General features: G+C 48.7%; 3 protein-coding genes across 3 annotated transcripts; 2 read left to right on the top strand and 1 right to left on the bottom strand.

The window, feature by feature from the left end:
* Positions 1–1,875: 1,875 nt before the first annotated feature.
* On the top strand, positions 1,876–3,510 carry UREG_03087 (uncharacterized protein; the record flags this gene model as incomplete). The annotated part of the gene is made up of 1 exon (XM_002543525.1): positions 1,876–3,510. The coding sequence occupies one exon, from the start codon at positions 1,876–1,878 to the stop codon at positions 3,508–3,510; it is 1,635 nt and encodes a 544-aa protein (XP_002543571.1).
* Positions 3,511–6,956: 3,446 nt separating this feature from the next.
* On the top strand, positions 6,957–15,890 carry UREG_03086 (uncharacterized protein; the record flags this gene model as incomplete). Its single annotated transcript, XM_002543524.1, has 12 exons — positions 6,957–7,311; positions 7,401–7,994; positions 8,230–8,897; positions 9,078–9,395; positions 9,451–11,505; positions 11,554–12,261; positions 12,313–12,641; positions 12,798–12,942; positions 13,099–13,542; positions 13,597–14,674; positions 14,734–15,104; positions 15,162–15,890. 12 exons carry the CDS (start codon positions 6,957–6,959, stop codon positions 15,888–15,890), a joined length of 7,794 nt encoding a protein of 2,597 aa, XP_002543570.1.
* A 631-nt stretch (positions 15,891–16,521) lies between these two features.
* Positions 16,522–18,672, bottom strand: UREG_03085 (tRNA uridine 5-carboxymethylaminomethyl modification enzyme GidA; the record flags this gene model as incomplete). Its single annotated transcript, XM_002543523.1, has 3 exons — positions 16,522–17,984; positions 18,037–18,512; positions 18,569–18,672. The coding sequence occupies 3 exons, from the start codon at positions 18,670–18,672 to the stop codon at positions 16,522–16,524; spliced, it is 2,043 nt and encodes a 680-aa protein (XP_002543569.1).
* Positions 18,673–18,970: the final 298 nt, after the last annotated feature.

Below are 18,970 nucleotides of genomic sequence, written 5' to 3'. Positions count from 1 at the left end.
TGTTATCGCTGACTACCTGGAAAAGCATATGTCGGCGATCTGGAAACTTGAGAAAACTCCAGATCCAAGTCGAAGGTGACCAAGCCGATTTCCCAGTTTTCCCATGCCCATAATCAAACCTCCAGACGCGATGCAATCTTATCCAAGTCCAACACCCTCAGGTTCCGTTTGCCCGCAGTTGTGGTCAAATTTGCCGATTGTATGTGCAGTTTAATCAGGCAATCGATGGGCTGCGAGAGATATAGAGTACAGTCCGCCTAGGAAATAGCTACCCGGGTTCCAACAGGAGATATATCTCCGGAAGCTCCGAGCTTTTCCGTTCCCGTTTCCTTGTTTATTTTCCTTTGCCTTGGTGTCCCGTCGATAGGCTACTCATGATGATATCGAATTGAACAAGCAAACTCCACGACTTCCAACACAATTTTGCAGTTAGAGCTGGAATGATTGTATGTCTACCTCCATAATCAGAGGCTTCAATCAGTTCACTTTCCACCATCGCAGAATTGACATTCTAATTTTGTGCAACAATCACCTGTGGAGCCTCTCTTTACTTCAACCTCCCAGTGACACAACCTCTTCCTCTCATCAAATCACACAATTGACCCCCCATGCTCAATACCACTTGCTCTCCATCAGCGATTGCTATTATTCTTGACCTTAGCTTCGACGGAATACATTGAGCAGATATTCCAACTGGCCAAAAATGAACCACTTTCCCTGATTGAGGGTTTTGGAATGACCTCAGAGGAATTAATGAGGATTACAAGAACCTCATTGTTGAGATTACTGGCAACAACTTCACCAGTGTTAGGGATTATTTAGCACTGCAACTGCCGTCAGAATTTCCACCAGAGGACATTCAGACATGAGAATCATCTTCAAAATGATTCACAGTAACACCAATCTGCAACTCAGTTGCTGAGACGTTCCTGGCTTCAGGAACATTCACATTGTTACAACTGAGCCATTGCAGATCATTATACTATTGAGTCTGTAGGGAAACAAACCCCAAGAGCTGAAGAACTCATCAGATTAGCTCAAATGCACTTGGTTCACCAGATGGTTGGCCTCTGAGCTTCTATGCTTAACTGGTGACTATTTAGAGGTAATAGTTATGAGACAACTAACTCTGGGTGAGCCCTGGCATTTTAGATGCAGTCGCATCCATGACGAAGCTGCTCATAGGTTCTTCTTTTAGGGCGCCTTTCCTTGGGCATGGAGAGCTCCGTACTGCCCGCTATGCATGCATTAATATGGGCCAAGGACTTGTGTCTCTGAATCAATTCCCCGTCCGTCGCTTTAACTAATGACTTGGCCTAACTACGGAGGATTTTAGTGACGGAGTTACCCGGGTTAGAGGCTTCCTGTGCCCAGAGCTTTCGATCTCGCAATCATCGGAAAAGCGAATGACCATTGGGGCCAATTTAATCCTGCTTGAAGTTGTTATTCCGCGCTGATTTGTTTTAAAAGGTAACTCGTTATGACAGTTGATCGACTCGCAACCTGCCCTTTTAACGTCGGAACGAACCCATGCAGGACAAGATGCATCCATAGCGATCCCAATCCGATTTGATACGGCGAACCGGCCCTTCTTCTCTTCGAGTATTATTCCTCGGATCCCAGAAATGGGCGACAATGACACAGTTACATTCAGCTGCGCGGGTTTCTGGGCAGCGTTATGGACCGCCCAACATGCTCCCGACAACTCAGCACTGGGCCCCTCGGGACTGGAGAGCAAGCTAGAATGATACTCACATAGCGTTCCCTGCACGCGGGTTCGCCCTGGTAAATAGGAGAGACGCAATTTCTCCTCAGCATCATGGCGACTCTTCCTTCACCATCACTGATATTTGTTACTTCGCAATTCGAATCAGCATGGCAGCAGAAGAAGAAGGAGAGCAAGGCGCTCCCAACCAGACAACGACACCAACGAAGAAAGACTGGCGCTTTTGGGCTATTTTTCCAGCTCTTTGTATGACTACGTTTCTCTCGTCGCTCGATACCTCCATTCTCTCGACGGCACTTCCGACCATCTCGAAGGAGCTACACTCTGGAACGCTCTATATATGGATTACAAACTCGTATCTATTCTCGTCAACGGTCGTTCAACCTCTTTTCGGTCAGATGTCCAACATCTTTGGTCGCAGATGGCTTATGATTCTTTCTGTAGTCTGGTTCGCTCTTGGGAGTGGGCTGGCAGGAGGCGCCAACGGAAACACCTTGATCATCATCGGTCGAACTGTCCAAGGAATCGGTGGTGGAGGCATCAACACGCTCATCGATATCGTCATATCTGACTTGGTACCCATGCGTGAGCGAGGCAAGTACGTTGCGCTGATGGCAGCCATTTGGGCTGTTGGCACAGTCGTGGGACCCGTACTGGGCGGTGCGTTGGCACAACATGCCTCGTGGAGATGGATTTTCTACATCAACCTCCCTCTATCGGCGATATCCCTTGTCCTCCTCTACTTCTTCTTGAAGGTATCCTATCCGCGCGGTGACGACCTTCTCAAGCGGCTTTCCCGGGTAGATTTCGTTGGCAATAGCATTCTTGTCGCCGCCGTTGTCTCCATCCTCCTGGCTTTAACCTGGGCCGGCTCGATCTATCCGTGGTCGTCCTGGAGAATCATTCTGCCACTTACCCTTGGATTCCTAGGGATGATCGCTTTCTACGCACACCAAATGTCGCGTTTCTGCCTTGAACCGTCAATTCCCCTGCGTTTGTTCCCCAATCCAACGTCTTTATGCGCTTTGATACTCGGGTTCCTTTTGTCAATTCTAGTTTATTGGGTCGGCTACTTCCTGCCGATTTATTTTCAAGCCGTGCTGGGCACCTCCGCCACCAAATCAGGTCTCTATGTTCTTCCAATCACTGGTGCCATCACGCCATTCGGTATCGTGGCTGGTATCTTGATTGCAAAAACGGGTAAATACCGGGCACTCCATTTTATCGGGTTCGGCCTCATGTCGCTAGCAGTGGGGCTTTTCTCCCTTCTCGACAGCCATTCAACAACAGGTCTTTGGGTAGGCCTCCAAATACTCTTCGGGGCTGGAGCAGGGCTCATTTTCTCGAGTACACTACCCCCTATCCAAGCATCCGTTGGCGAGGCCGATATGGCCACTGCTACCGCGACCTGGGCCTTTATGCGCAGTTTTGGCTCCGTATGGGGCATAGCGATCCCAACTGCCATTTTCAACGATAAGATAGAATCGCTACTGTTTAGAATCAGCGACCCGTCCCTACGCCAGCAGCTGTCTAGCGGCGGCGCCTATGCTCTAGCAAGTGCTGGCCTGTCGACAATGTTGGGCTCCAACCCGAAGTTATTGGCTGAAGTGATTGGAGTTTACGTGGATTGCTTGCGTTTTACCTGGCTTCTGGCCATCCCTTTTGGTGTTGTTGGTTTCTTGCTGTGCTTTCCAATCCGTCAATTAGAGCTCTCTACGCATTTGGAGACAGAGTTTGGTTTGCAACAAGCGGCTTCGGAAGAAAGAAGAGATTCTGCGTCTTGAATGTTGTTGTCATTTTCTCTATACTTATTTGTTGGGACTGATTATGCCGACAGATTTGCCGTTTTCAAAGTGCGATTGGGCCCTTGGCTATTGCTATGTATGGCTATAATCATTCTTTGGCTTTTAAACAGTATGAGATTGTTACAGATTCTATTACTAAACCAGCATTCAGCCTCGAAATTCCGGGGAGATCCAATGAACATTTTGGGCGGCATTCCTCCCATCTTTCCGCCGCTTTAGCCGCTAAGGTTGCACCATTGATAACACGCTCACGGCCATGTCCCTGATCCTAGTTGTTGATGATCTCATTCGTTCTCTTTATTGCCATGTGCATCCGATTTCGTTTCTCTTCGAAGTGCCTTCCCTGTTATATCGACTACAGAGCTGGGGAAGGAACCAAGGGGACCAGATTTCAATAACATGGGTGCTTCTCAAAGGCCTGGTTGGGCTACTTGGCAATCTCACTGATAGAGCAGAATCACTTTTGCTGCCATGTGTATGAAGGCGAGCTAAACAATGGCCTAAGGGTAGGGATATGAGGATGCCACTCGTGGAAAGTGGTAGCCTAATATCTTATTACTTCACATCGACTGGCCGGGATGAGCTGCATGCTCCATTGTTCGCCCCCATATGGGATATCGCAATGCTTGGCTGGTGAGATTATTCCCAACTGGCCTGCTCCCATGTTGAAACTTCGCTATAATCGGCGATGATAAGGTGTGGCCTTGCCGCGCATCAGCTTTCTCATGCAATACCCCATACCCACTTTTATATCGGGCTTTTTCTTAATTCGTAATTGGAGGGGGAAGAACAATGTGGTTGGATGCGAGGGGGAAGGCAGCGGTAGGCTGAGTATGTCTCCCAAAATGCGTCGGTGCTGCAGCTGCAGGGATAGGGCCAACAAGCGGTCACTGCTTCCTGGCAATCAACTTGCCTACGCGGCCAGCTAAAATGTCGCCCCGTGCGCTCTTTCATGAAGGCTGAAGCACGAACTGCTTTTAATCCCAGGCGGTTACCCTTGATATCAAACGGGGAATGCCATACTTTGTCTCGGTCCCATTTCCGCCCCTGTTTCCCGTTGCTTGGCGCAAATCTGTGGAGAAAATACCCGTCGCATGCATATGACGTCTGCTTTTCCATTGAAACTGACTTAGTTAACGCATTGCGGCTGTTTCTTGGGTCATTTTCGATGAATCACGACATTCTAGGATGGCGTCGGCTGGGGCTTCTCACTGCGATTGTATTATCTAGTTATGTAGTAGCCATTGTAAGCTGCAATTATTCGAGACCGATCAGGTGGCCACTCTTGAGAGGGAATATCGGCTGCCGTCCTACCAACCTTTACATAGAAGAGGACTGTTGTTTTGGACTGGCGTTCGAATTGGCTTTGGGAACATCCAGCTAAAGGGATGAGTAAGCAGTCTGGAGTCAAGCTAAATCCCGTTCTGATTGGTTCTGCTACGAAGGACCGGGCTGAGCACGTGATACAGCTAGTCAACTTGCTGAGTAATCTTTACGGCGTACTGTAAAGCTACCGAGTGAAGGGCGCTTGGCTGTGAGAGTACTCGCCTTGGCGTCCCAAGCTTGCGGAACGACATGCTATCAGGATAACATGGATGGAAACGCCAAACAGCAGACCAGCCTCTGCGGGGTTGACGGGAAGCAGAGAGGCACATTCTTAAGAACCCATGGGGCTGTTTTTCAGTTATAACTAACTATCCGACAACTGATTTTGCCCATCTATTGTTGCTCACTGTCAGGGCCTCGGAGACATCGCTATCACGACTTCCTCTATGGCGTGATGCTGGATGCACTTCTCCACCCTAAATGATCCTTCCGCAATCAATATACCCAAAGATCCCTGGACCACTGCGTGGTTCCGGCCTCAGCTATGGAGAACCCAGTTACTGCCCCCTCCTTCTTGTACGGCATATTATCCCAGCGCCAACATTTCAATAAGGAGATATCCGAGTCTCCAACGTGTTTCCAGGGCTGGGCGTGAAATACGCAGGGCCTAGACGAGGGCGAGTCTAACCCAATCGGCTTGAATACTGGCCAGCTGGAAATCAGCCGGCTACGATTGCATAGATATGCTTGACCAAAGTCCTGCAACCTGCGCCTCATCAACTGCATTCAGCTGATTTGAGAATGACCAAAGCTGAGTGGAAAGTGCTTCAGATGTTGGGAACGGGCAACATGAATATTTTGGGTGGACTGATTGCAGTTCGAATTGAGCCTCTCAGCTTGTCGCCAGGTATAAAGGGGCCCCAAACCTCCCATATCCGAGTTTCTGATCCTCATCAACCGCTCCATTCTGATGGTACTCACTGTACCAGATCTTATATTGACTGATTTCAACTCAAATTTCCTCTGCTAAACTCGTTATTCTGTCAGATTGAAGGCTAAAAGGAAACCTTAGAGATATGGCAGGCATTCAAGATGAAGGCATTGCTATTGTTGGGATGGGTAGAGACGTCCACCCCAAGCAGAGATGTTTGAGACTAATGGCCGGTTTTCTGTTATTTAGCCTGTCGCCTTCCAGGCGGCGTCTCTTCCCCCGAATCCTTCTGGGAATTTCTCCTCAGCCAACGCTGTGCTCGTGGTCCTGTCCCGGCCAGTAGATTTAATGCCAATGCCTTTTACAACCCGCAGAAAGACCGGACAGGAACGATCCGCTACACTGAAAGCTATTGCATTGATAATGACCTTGAGGCATTTGACAATGGCTTTTTCGAGATAACAGGAGCGGACGTGCAAAGTCTCGATCCACAGCAACGCCAGCTACTTGAATGTTGTTATGAAGCACTGGAATCTGGGGGTATTACTCTCGAAGATGTCGCAAATACAATGACTGGAGTATATGTTGGGAACTTTGCAAGTGATTATGAGTCACTGGCATTCAAAGAACCTGAGAAGATTGAAGGCATGGCGGTTCTGGGTATGGGTAGGACCACTGTTAGCAACAGGGTCAGTTACCTGTACAACTTACTAGGCCCTAGGTTTGGCTGCCTCCCTAACACTATGTTGATCACTACAATAATACTAACTGTACAAGTGTCACGATGGACACGGCTTGCTCTTCGACGATGTATGCCCTTCATTTTGCAGTTCAGGCTTTGCGAAATGGCGAAGTTCCAGCGGCAATTGTGGGTGGGGTGAATCTTATCCTCACGCTAGAATACCATTTCTCCATTGGTCAAATCGGGAGCTTTGTCTCCAACGGCAATGTGTCATGCTTTTGACGCCTCAGCTGATGGATACGCGCGTGGGGAGTCTATTAACGTGCTCTATTTGAAGAGAGTTTCCGATGCCTTGAGAGACGGCGATCCCGATACGTGGTGTAATTCGGGGCATCTCACTAACTGCGTAAGTCTCCTATTTCAATTTGGCAATGAAAAGTCTTTTGATTTGTCCTACTCCTGCTCTGGGTACGTCATAGTGCTAATATGGTTGGTAGTAATGGTAAAAACAATGGAATCACTCTCCCAAGTGCAGCCGCACAAGAACTTGCCATCCGCACAGCCTACGAGCACTCAGGCCCTCTCAATTATGAATCGGTGGCATATGTTGAGTGTCACGGTACGGGTACCCCGACAGGAGACCCCATTGAGACCACGGCGATAGCAAATGTGTTTGCTTCAGGTCGCGATTGGCACAATCCACCATACATAGGATCCACGAAGCCTCAGGTCGGGCATGGTGAGGCAGGTTCTGCTCTTACTAGTGTTATTAAGGTTGTTCTTTCAATGGAAAATGGTATCATTCCAGGGACTATTGGCATTCAGAAGCTCAACCCCAAATGTGAGTGACATACAGCACTGATTTTTGAATACGGGATTCCTAGGATGGGTCCCCTTACTTTTGGGCTTTGGCATTGACGCATTCTCTAGTGGACTTGAGAGGGAGCAGACTTTCCGTTGTGAATAAGAACATACCATGGCCAGCGGATAGAGCAAAGCGGGCTTCAGTCAACTCGACAGGTTACGGTGGTGCCAATGGCCACGTAGTCCTGGAGAGCTTGGACGAATATCTGAAGGATATTGACTTGAAGCGTCTCCCCTCACGACTAACATTCGACCCACACAGCTCAATCTTACAAGACTTGTTCCTACTTCCAGTTTGCGCCCATGATGAATACTCACTCACTAAAAATGTGGAAAATATACTCCAGGTGGTGGAGAAAAGTACCTATGACATTCACGAACTGCTCTACACCATGACACAACGTCGGAGTAAATTCGCTCATCGCGCCGTTTTGCCTATTACTATATCTGACAACACGCCTGTAACGGTTGGAGAACCACTAACCGGGAGGGCAAACCTCAGTGTCCCCACCGTCGCATTTGTTTTCACCGGGCAAGGCGCACAGTGGGCTGGGATGGGGAGAGAACTGTTGAGTCAGTATCCATCAGTCAGGGGCACTTTTCGGAAGCTAAACAACGCTCTCTCCCAACTAAACGAAGCCCCTTCATGGACTATTCAGGGTACGTGGTGCCCAACCCACGAGTTTGTGAAAGTTATACTAATCCTAGCAGATATACTCCTCGAGCCAGCCAAAACCAGCAAAATAGGCGAGGTTGCGTACTCTCAGCCAATATGCACTGCAATTCAAATTGCTATTGTCGATCTATCTTCGGGAGTGGGGATTGAATCCTGTGGCAACGATAGGCCATTCATCCGGTGAACTTGCAGCTGCCTACGCAGCGAAGCTTATTTCAGCTGAAGATGCAATAATTGCTGCCTATCTTCGAGGTTTGCATGCCACTCTTACGCAAGAACCTGGCGCAATGATGGCAGTTGCTATGGGAGCGGCGGATGCGGAGAAGTTCCTCGCTGAGCAAGGAATTGTACCTGAAGATGCTGTTGTTGCTTGCATCAATTCGCCAGAAAGTATCACTCTGAGTGGGAATCCCAATGCTATTGATACCATTCAGGGTGTTTTAAGATCGCGTTCTATTCTATCGAAGAAGCTTTCCACCGGCGGTAAAGCGTATCATTCATTACGCATGAAGGAGGTTGGTTCAGGCTACGGCGAGGCTGTTCTGCGTGCTACAACACAGCCACAGATGACCAACGGCGTCAAGTCACAAACCTCTACTAATGGGATCAAAAACCACGGTGGCCTGAACGGTCATTCAAATGGTGTTAATGGGGCTGCAAAAAGTTCCTCGGCCTTATCAAGAATGAAAGCGCAGAAAACAACAAGCGCTTCGCCTGTCATGATCTCATCAGTAACCCTACAGGCACTGAAAGCAACCGATATCGATGGTAACTATTGGCAAAAGAATCTGGAATCCCCTGTCCTTTTTAATCCTGCTATGAAGAGCCTGCTAGGCTTGAAATTCGGCCCGGAAGATCGTCATGTGGATTGTTTGATCGAAATAGGGGTATGATTTGCTTTTCATAAACTTCTTCTTAGCGACAAATTGCCAGCTAACCCTGCCATGTAGCCTCACAGTGCTCTCAAGGGCCCAATTAAGCAAATCATTGCTTCGCCCGAAGTCTAGGCGATCTGGAACGCTAGCGTTGGCACTGCAGCTAAGGTCTCTTACGATTGTGCTTTGGAGAGAAATCATAATGCTGAGGAAGACATGATGAAACTCGCAACTAGTATTTTCATTAAGGGATATCCTATTAACATGCTCCATGTTAACGGCCAAAACTCTTATCGCCCAGCAAAACCACTTGTTGGTCTTCCCATGTACCCATGGAATCATACGACACCGCAACCACTGTTACTCAACCGTATTACGAAAGATTATAAGTTTGCTACGCATCCAAGGCATGATTTAATCGGGAGTAGGTTGCCCGGAGGGAACCGTATGGAGCCAATTTGGAGGAACAATCTTCGCCTGAAAGACGTACCTTGGATTCAGGACCATGTGGTATGTAGAACTGATTTGGCCTACTTTTGACCTACGTGTTAACTATCGTTGTTAGATTGGAAATACAGTCATCGTTCCCGGAGCGGCCTACATAGCCATGGCAGTTGAAGCTGCCGCTCAGTTTGCCGAAGACGACGAGCTCGGTGGCCCATCTTTCGATTTCAACGACGCCAGGTTTCATCTCCACACCGTTGCGGTTAAATCGGCCCTTGTTATACCCGCAAGTGGAACAGCAGATATTATGATAAACCTCAAGCCCACCGACGCATCTGCAACACATAACCGATTCGACTTCAAGATTTGCTCCGTTACAGATAGCCGATGGACCGAACACGCAGAAGGTTCTATTTCGTACGAACTGACTCGTGGAACGAGAGCAATAGCATCCAACTTCGCCGGTGAAACAGAAGAACCTATTTTCCAGGAAAAAATAGGCAAAGATGCTTGGTATGATAGGCTAAAGTATCGCGGTTTCGACTTCGGGCCATACTTCCGCGTGATCGATGAAATTGAGGTTTTGCCATACCAGTCCCGCGCTCGCGCCAAAGCGCCAATTCTCTTGACAAGGGACAAAGATACTCCTTTCGAATCTCGATATGCTATCCATCCTTTGACTATTGATGCGGTGTTGCAGGGCCGCGTTGTCGCTGTTTACGATAGCCGCGCGGAGAAAGAGGAAGCAACTCAGATCCCTGTTTTTGTCGAAGACATGGTCATCAACCCTGCCTCATGGGCCAAAAACCAGACCGGTATCATTGACAGTGTTGCTTGGACTGAAGGGGCACGTACAGGTGGTTCCCACTCAACCTTGACAACGGAAGACGGGGTTGAAATTATTTCGACCAAACGTGTCAAATGGCGGCAGTTTGAAAACCAAGGCAGCCAAGAAAAGATGACCGTCTCTTTAGCCCGCGAACCGTATTACAGACTACACTGGAAGCCTGACGTTGACTTCCTCGATTCAGAGAAAGCGACTCGCTTGTATCATAGCGACTTTCAATCTCCTTCTGGAGCTGCATATCTAGACGAAGTGTTCCATATACGAACCAGGCTTGAGACCGTTACTGTTTTGTACATTTGCGAAGCTCTAGCGCATGTCAAAAAGGAAGAGCTACCCACCGATCCGTCTCTTCGTTGGGTGCACGGCTACTATAACTGGTTGACATATGTCCGTGACCAAGCCGCAAATGGCCGGATGGTCCTTTGCGATAGCGATGCGACACAGCTAAGCGCAGATCAGCGTGTATCTCGAATTGAACAACTGCTTTCTGAACTTCCTGGCGATTTCCCACAATTGGAGTATAACGCAATTATTAGAAAGAACATGGCTGGGATCTTGAATGGATCAGTGTCTGGAGTGGACTTAGCTGTCAAAGCGGAAATACTTGCTCGGGTTTATGCAGACGGATCAATTCATGACGCAGCACGGAAGAACCTCGCATCCGTCGTCGACATACTAGCTCACAAAAACCCTACTATGAGAGTTCTTGAGGTAGGGGCAGGAACAGGTAGCTGTACGAGTGTTGCTTTGGAAGTTTTGAACACTTATGATAAACTAACGGGCCACGCAAAACGCTACACGGATTATACCTTCACCGATATTTCGCCATCGTTCTTTGAGAAAGCAGAGGAACTCTTCGGGGAGTACCCTGCTTTGATTTTCAAAACGTTTGACCTTGAACACGATCCAGCAAATCAAGGCTTCAATTATGGGGAATACGACCTTATTCTCGCATCGAACGTGATTCATGCCCCTGGAAATACAGACCGACTGCTCAAAAACTGCAGAAAGCTACTTAAGCCAGGCGGAAAGGTGGTGATGTTGGAAATCACTCAAACAGAGAGTCTCACTCCCGTACAATTTGCATTTGGAACCCTTCCAAGTTTCTGGGGTTGCCTTGAGGATGCCGACGGTGATCGTGCTCTCGGGCCTTTCAGAACTCTGCCATCATGGGAGGGACAGCTTCTTAAGTCAGGTTTTAGCGGTCTAGATTTGATCTTGAGAGATTTCCCAGATCCGTTGGCGCTCGAGAGCATTATGGTGTCGACTGCCGTTGAAGAGTCCACTGTTGTTAAGGCTTCGGTCCCTGCGCTTGATCCGGTGGTCATAGTAAGTAGCACATCTAACTTTCGCCGGGACCTTGCTAATATGTGCTAGGTTCACTCTGCAGCCCAGAATGAACTCGCCATAGCCGTGGCACGAATTATCGGGGAATCTGGAACGAAGGTTTCTCATTGTTCGCTAACAGAGCTACCAGGCCTTGCCGCCAATGGACAGCTACACACATACATTGTCCTCGAGGAACTTGAAAGTCCAGTTTTGATGGATATGAAACCCCAACAGTTCGATGGCCTGCAAAAACTGGTACATACAGCTGCTGTTATCCTCTGGGTTACCGGTGGTGATCTTATGGTCGGCGGAAATCCAGCTTTGGCAATGGCGCACGGGATCAACACTACCCTCATGAACGAAAACTCAGCGAAGAATCTTAGATTCGCCGTTTTCGACTTAGACAAGACGGTCTCGTCGGAGATTCTTAGTATCGCTAATCACATTGTGGATATTACCTCGAAAGTCTGCAAAGCTGCCTCAAGAGAGGAATGTGAGACAGACTTTATGCTAAAGGATGGAGTAATCTACGTTAGTCGTGTTGTCCCTGATATGCAATTGAACGAGGAGTTCATGCTGGACTCTGGAGACGGCCGCGTGGACCAGGATTTTCCCACTTGTGGCAACGTCCTGCTGGCCCTTGAAACCCCCGGTCTCCTGGATACGATTTACTTCCAAGAAACCGTATCGTGCGCGACTGAACTTGGGGCCGATGAAATTGAGATTGAAACCAAAGCTGTGGGGCTCAACATGAAGGTTGGTTACTGCAGCCCTCATTTTTATATGTGAATTCTGACTGTTCTATAGGACTACGTTATTGCAATGGGCAATTTCGAGAGCGTCAAATCTAGCAATGAATCGACAGGTATCGTTTCCCGCGTTGGAGCTAACGTTAACGGATTTGTAGCTGGGGATAAGGTTATATGCCTTGAACGTGGCTATTATGATACCTTTTTGAGAAGCCCGGCGAACAAATGCTTAAAACTGAGCGATGATGAGGACTTGGAACAAATGGCGACAGTGGGAATCGCGCATGGCACTGCACTTTATGCGTTGAAATATCTGGCGCAGCTCGAGCCCGAGGAATCCGTACTTATCCAAGCCGCCACTGGTGGTTTGGGTCTAGCCGCTATACAGTATGCCAAATCGCTCAACGCAGAGATTTATGCTACAGTTGGCACTCAGGCTAAAAAGAATTATTTGATCAATGAATGCGGCATCGCGGAAGACCACATTTTCTGGTCTCGGACGCTTGATTTCAAAGAGCCCCTAATGGAGCGGACCAAAGGCAGAGGCGTTGACGTGGTGCTTTCGACAATATCTGGCCCAGGTTTCCACGAGAGTTTGAGCTGTCTGGCGCCATGTGGACGACTGATCGATGTCGGCAGAGGCAACGTCTTGGACAAAGGCAAAATGGCGCTTCATGTCTTCGATAAAGTACTAGCGTTTTCTCTTTTGATCTCAACTTCGTATTAGAAGAGAAGCCTAAGCTAGCTTCACGGTATGTTTCTAGGATGTCTCATATATGGCTTTGGAAGTTGACAATATTCTAGGCTTTTAAAGGAGGTGATGTCGCTTCTAACGGAGGGAAAGATGAAGCCAATCAAGATAGATAAGGCTTTCCACATCACCGAGATGGAAAGCGCTTTGCGATATTTCGGCCAGGGTCAACATATCGGAAAAGTCGTCCTTACATACGGCCCAACTGAGAACAAAGTTAAGCTCAAGGGAGTCCTGAAGCCAAAGGGAATCAACGCCAATAACAGCTATCTGCTAGCTGGCTGTCATGGAGGACTGGGCCACAGCATGGCTGATTCATTGATCCGTCATGGCGCTCGGAACCTCGTTTTCCTTTCCCGCTCGAGTGAACAGAAGCGGGAAATCGCTTCCTTTGTGGCGCGGGCGAGGGAACAGGGCGTCAATGTTGTGACAATACAAGGAGATGTGACGAAGGTTGCTGATGTGGAGAGGGCAGTTAGGCAAGCAGTGTGCATGGGGCCGCTCAAGGGTGTCGTCCATGCCGCCATGGTTTTGCAGGTTTGTTTTCTTCTGGCCACCAGCTTACTGTTTAATGCTAACTAACAGTAAAAGGATGCATTCTTTGATACAATGAACTTGGAAAAATTCAACATCGCCGTCCGGCCCAAGGTTTTTGGCGCGCTAAATTTGCATAACGCTACTATTGAAGCTGACGCCGACCTTGATTTCTTTTTTATGACAAGTTCTACAGTGACTTATGTGGGACACATCTCTCAATCCAACTACGCCGCTGCCAACGCAGTGCTGGATAATTTAGCCCGAAAGCGGCGTGAGATGGGCCTTCCTGCGACAACCATTTCACTAGGCCCGATCAAGGGGGTTGGAACCTTGAATAGAAAACCGGAATACGCTGAGAATCTGCTGCGCTCTGGGTTAATCGAAGCCCCTGAGTCAGAATTCATTTATCATTTCGAGAGACTAATCAAAGAGCAGCCGGATTCGAAACACTTCGACAGAAACACTCAAGCACACATTCTTACAGGTGTGGAATATACAAAACATGACCTGAGCATGGTCCAAGTCAGCAGAATTGAACAGGATCGCCGTTCCGCTCTCTTGGTTACCACCCTAGCCGCCCGAAAAGCTGCAGTTGGTGACGGTAATGCGGCGGCGGACACAAACGGGGACGAAATCCCCGAGATCCCAGAAGATCGAAACAAAGCTATTATTGTTCTTGCCGATGCGGTTGCTCGAAGACTCGCCAAGCTGCTTTTTATTTCATCTGATGATATCGACATCACACGCCCGCTCTCACACTTCGGTATCGATAGCATGTCTGGTAGTGAAATGATTCATTGGCTTAGGCAAAAGTTCTCCGTGGGAATGTCCTTTTTGGAGATGTTAGATCCAGGATGTACGTCGAAACACCTAGCTGGCGTCATTTACGATACGGCCCAAAAGGCAAAGACGGCCGCCGTGCCCGTAACGAATGGGGTCAACGGGACCTCGCACGCTACTTCAAATGGTGTCAATGGTCATACACCCTCAGAGAAGCCCCAAGCTGCAAGTGAGGAATATGTTAATCTATTAGGCTCCCACATGGAGGAGTTCTCCAAAACCTTAAAGAAAGCTGTCTCTGGGCCGAAACCAGTGGCCAACTCTTATGTTTGTTCTGTCATAGATAAAGCAGGTATGGGTTTGCCCTTGTGTCTCAAATGTGACCAACAGCTCTAACACATGGTTTCACAGGTACCCAGCTTTACTCACAAGCAGAGGGCTTTATTTCACATGATTCGTCGAAGGAAGTCGGGTTCGACTCAGTATACTGGATTGCATCAATGACGAAATTAATAACAACAGTTGCTTTCATGATTTGCGTGGAGCGAGGACAAGTCGCCCTAGATGACGATGTTCTCCCTATCTTGCCTGATTTGTGTTTGCTCCCAGTCCTAGACGGCGTGGATAACGTTGGGAGGTATCGAGTCAAGAAGCGAACCAAGCCGATTACCTTCAGATCCCTTCTTACCCATCAGAGTGGCTGCGGTTATCACTCGAGCCCACGGTTGACAAAGTGGGCAAAGGAAAACGACCGAAAAGAGAGTGTATTTGATAATGACTTTGTTCGTTTCTCCTTCCCCTCCTATCAAAATACATTCCAGATCTAACGAATATTACAGGAGGTCATGAAAAGCTTTCCGCTTATGTTCGAGCCTGAAGAAGGTTGGATGTATGGATCGGGTGTCGATTGGGCAGGAGAAGCAATAGCACGTCTGAACAACACAACACTTGAAGAGTTCATGCAAACCAACATTTGGGAGCCTCTAGGTATGACATCTACAACCTTCCATCCAGACAAACACCCTGGTATGCTCGAATCCAAAGTTACAATGTACGACCGGGACGAGGCGACCGGCGCTCTCATTCCGGGTATCGCTATGTCCAGAATCCCAGCAGTGCATGAATGCGGCGGACATGGATTGTGGTCAACCCCACGCGATTGGACGAAATTCATCAGCATGCTACTTGCAGACGGAGGCCCAATTTTGCAGAAAAGCAGTGTGGATGAAATTTTCAAGCCGCAACCTGTCGTTTCTGGGGAATTGCAGGAGCTGCTTTCTGGCCCACTTCGACCGTTCCTTCGCGCAACTGTTGATGAACATGCGGGTAGGATTGAGATTGCCTTGGGCGGCCCTCTGTATGTCGACCCTATACCTGGCAAGCGATCCGCTGGCACGCTGCAGTGGTCAGGTAGACCCAATCTTTTCTGGTGGATTGATCGCAGCAAAGGAGTTGCTGCAACAACGTTTACACAAACAATTTCGCAAGCAGATCCACGTTTCGAGGAGTTGACCAGCACTTTTGAGAAGGCTGTTTACGCTGATTTTGGGGGATTCTTACTGAATTAGATGACGAGTGACATGATTGTGCACATTTGCATATTTTGAGTGGTAAATTGTATGTTGATTGATTGAATAGAGAGATTTGTTAGATCGTTACGGAGTATTTGGTATAAATCTCCAGAATATATATGCTTTCGCAAATTCAAAACAATGACAGCCATTGTTTCAATAAGGGGAGTACCATGCTACCCGCAATGCGGGAAGTGGATTCCACTCCCGTTGTAGACTGCTCATCATCCGGAATTCTGAACCTGGAAGCAATCAATGCTCATGGCTAATCGGCGAATTTGGCCTTTGCGTAAATGGCGTTGGGAGACAGCGGTTGAAAATCTTCTATAACCGCTAGGCGACCGGGATACCGCCCTAGTTACATCCCGATTTTTGCCTCTCCAACAATAATTGCCGGTTGCACTGTTTGATCAACAGTTCCCGAGAGATTATTCCAGGCAAAGAGTTTGGCCTTTTAGGCTGCAATTTTCAGCCCTCCCAGGACGGAAATTGTTGAAACCGGATCATTCCTAAGTCTTCAACTGACGGTAGCTTTGTCCGTACGGAATAATTCCTTGATTAGGGTCTAGGCAATTGGTTTGGCACTCTTTCCCGAGCAGACAAGTCGCTGTTTAGGAAGAAGATCCGTTCAAACCACAGGCGTATCGGTAGGTAAGCTCGTTACAGGCTCACGATCGGCCTCTGTAGCTTGAATGTCTTCCATGCTGCCCCAAGCACCTGCTCTGCGCACATGCAGGAGTAATTTTAGGGCTCCGGATGGCGTAACACCTTCAATGCGCCGCGCCATGCCGACACTTTCGGGGCGGACTCGCTCCAGGGCATGGCGTTCTTCCGTACTCAAACCGTGAATCTTGGAGTAATCTAAATCTGGTGGAAGTAGGAGGGCTTCATCGCGAGCGAATATACGGGCGCTATTCGCTTGCCGCTTAACATATGGTGAGTAGGTCCCTTCTATTGCGATACGAGCCTTGATTTTGGGGTCAAATGAGTCGGTTGTGTAAGGCAAACCGGTAGGGGAAGTAAGGTGCTGGATAATGGTGTCGATATTGGCGTTGTTAAGGCAGAGAAGATCAAAAGCGGAGCGGAGACTCGAGTCAGTATGGACACGGAATCCTTTTCGGGACCATATTGTCGACGGATATTTTGTATTTTCGAGGAGCGTTTGAAGTTCCACAAGCTGTTCTTTCGTTTCGCTGAAGTGCTTCCAGCGTTTGTCAGTGATCACACCGGCCGCACGGCCCATTTCAGTAAGCCGAAGGTCGGCGTTATCAGCACGAGTAGAAATGCGGTATTCGCTACGCGTGGTGAACATGCGATATGGCTCAGTGACGCCTTTAGTGATGAGATCATCAACCATAATACCAATAAAGCCATCTGAACGCGAAAGTGTTAATGGCGCTTTGGATTGTGAGGCTAGGCCAGCGTTGATACCAGCCAAGATCCCTTGACCAGCTGCTTCTTCATAGCCTGTTGTGCCATTAATTTGACCAGCAAGATAAAGGCCGCTGATAAGTTTAGTCTCAAGAGTCGGTTTCAGAGAACGCGGGTCAACATAGTCGTATTCAACACCGTATCCGGGCTGAAGCATTTTGACGTGCTCCAGACCTTGTATAGTCTTGAGCATTTCGTATTGGGCATCTGCTGGAATCGTCATAGAGATACCGTTGGGATATATTACATCATTTGGGGCGAATCCTTCAGGTTCCAGCCAGATCATATGTCTAAGCTTGTCTTTGAAGCGAATAATCTTGGATTCCAAAGAGGGACAGTATCGCGGACCTTTGACTGTCTCCCGAATATGAACGGATTTGTCCAGATTCGCTGTGACAATCGCATGGGCCTTCTCATTTGTGTACGTCGACCAGCAAGCTAGTTGGTCTTCATCGCCGACAGCCACAGTATCGTTGAGAAAGGAGAAAGGAGGAGGAGGAGAATCGCCTGGTTGGACTTCTAAGGTGGAAAAATCGATCGTTTTGCGATCAAGACGTGGTGGCGTCCCGGTTTTTAGGCGTCCAAGTTGGAAACCAGCGTCTCGCAGCGATTTGCTCAAGCCAAACGTCGCTGCCTCTCCCATCCGGCCCGACGGGAAGACTTCCAATCCGATATGAATCTCTCCGCCCAAGAAAGTCCCAGTCGTAATCACCACATGCCCAGTTGGAATGACTTCCCCTGACTCTAACTTGACGCCGACAATTTTGCCTTTTGCGCCCCGGAGTATTCTCTAGATCTTCCCTTGAAAGGACGATGTCTGCCACTTTTCCCTCCACGATGCTTAATCCCTGGATAGGGCGGACAACTCTTCCAAGCTTATATTGTTTGTAGAGATCCCGGATCAATCTGCTGCCTTGGGCCCCAGACAGGCGGGACCCTTTGGACCGGTTCAGCACTCGAAATTGAATCCCTGCCTTGTCCACTATTCTTCCAGCAACGCCATCCAGGGCGTCAACCTCCCGAATCATTGTACCTTTACCAATTCCACCAAAACTCGGATTGCAAGAGCAAACGCCGATGTTGGATCGGGATGGAGTGACGAGGGCGGTTCGAGCACCTGAGCGGGCGGCTGCCGCGCAGGCTTCGGAGCCAGCGTGTCCGCCGCCGATAACGACAACATCAAATGGGCTAAAAATGGGATCAGTGAGAGAAACAAAGCCAAAGGTTTGCTCTACTGTACATACCGAGCGCCATCCTTCACAGTCGCAAAAGTCCGCAAACGCGGCGGCTGCCGGATGTAGAGCGCGCGCACCCCAAGTAGAGGCTTCGTTAGCCGTACGCCGAGCATTGTGATTCTCCGCACCTACACCCAACGTGCAAGATCAGGCAGCTTGCTGTCGTCGCAAGCAACGCCGTCGCGAATCTGGCAAAAAAATATCTGCTGACTAATGTTAATACGGGCCGATGAAATTCCGGGCTAACTCTGTTTCGGATTTATAAACTCCCCGATGCCGAGGTCCACCCGGGGTAACCAATCAGCGCTTGGGCATCTGTCGTCAGAGCGGGGGATGCATCTTCGACTTTGAGGATATAGAACTTGTCAACTAGCTTGGAGACTGCCGTTGAGACGAAAGGCCGCTCCTGAA

Source organism: Uncinocarpus reesii, genomic scaffold (assembly GCF_000003515.1).
Source record: "Uncinocarpus reesii 1704 scaffold_2 genomic scaffold, whole genome shotgun sequence".
Classification (NCBI taxonomy): Eukaryota; Fungi; Ascomycota; class Eurotiomycetes; order Onygenales; family Onygenaceae; genus Uncinocarpus; species Uncinocarpus reesii.
The sequence above is the reverse complement of the archived record's forward strand: the minus strand, read 5'-3'. Positions and strand labels throughout refer to the sequence as shown.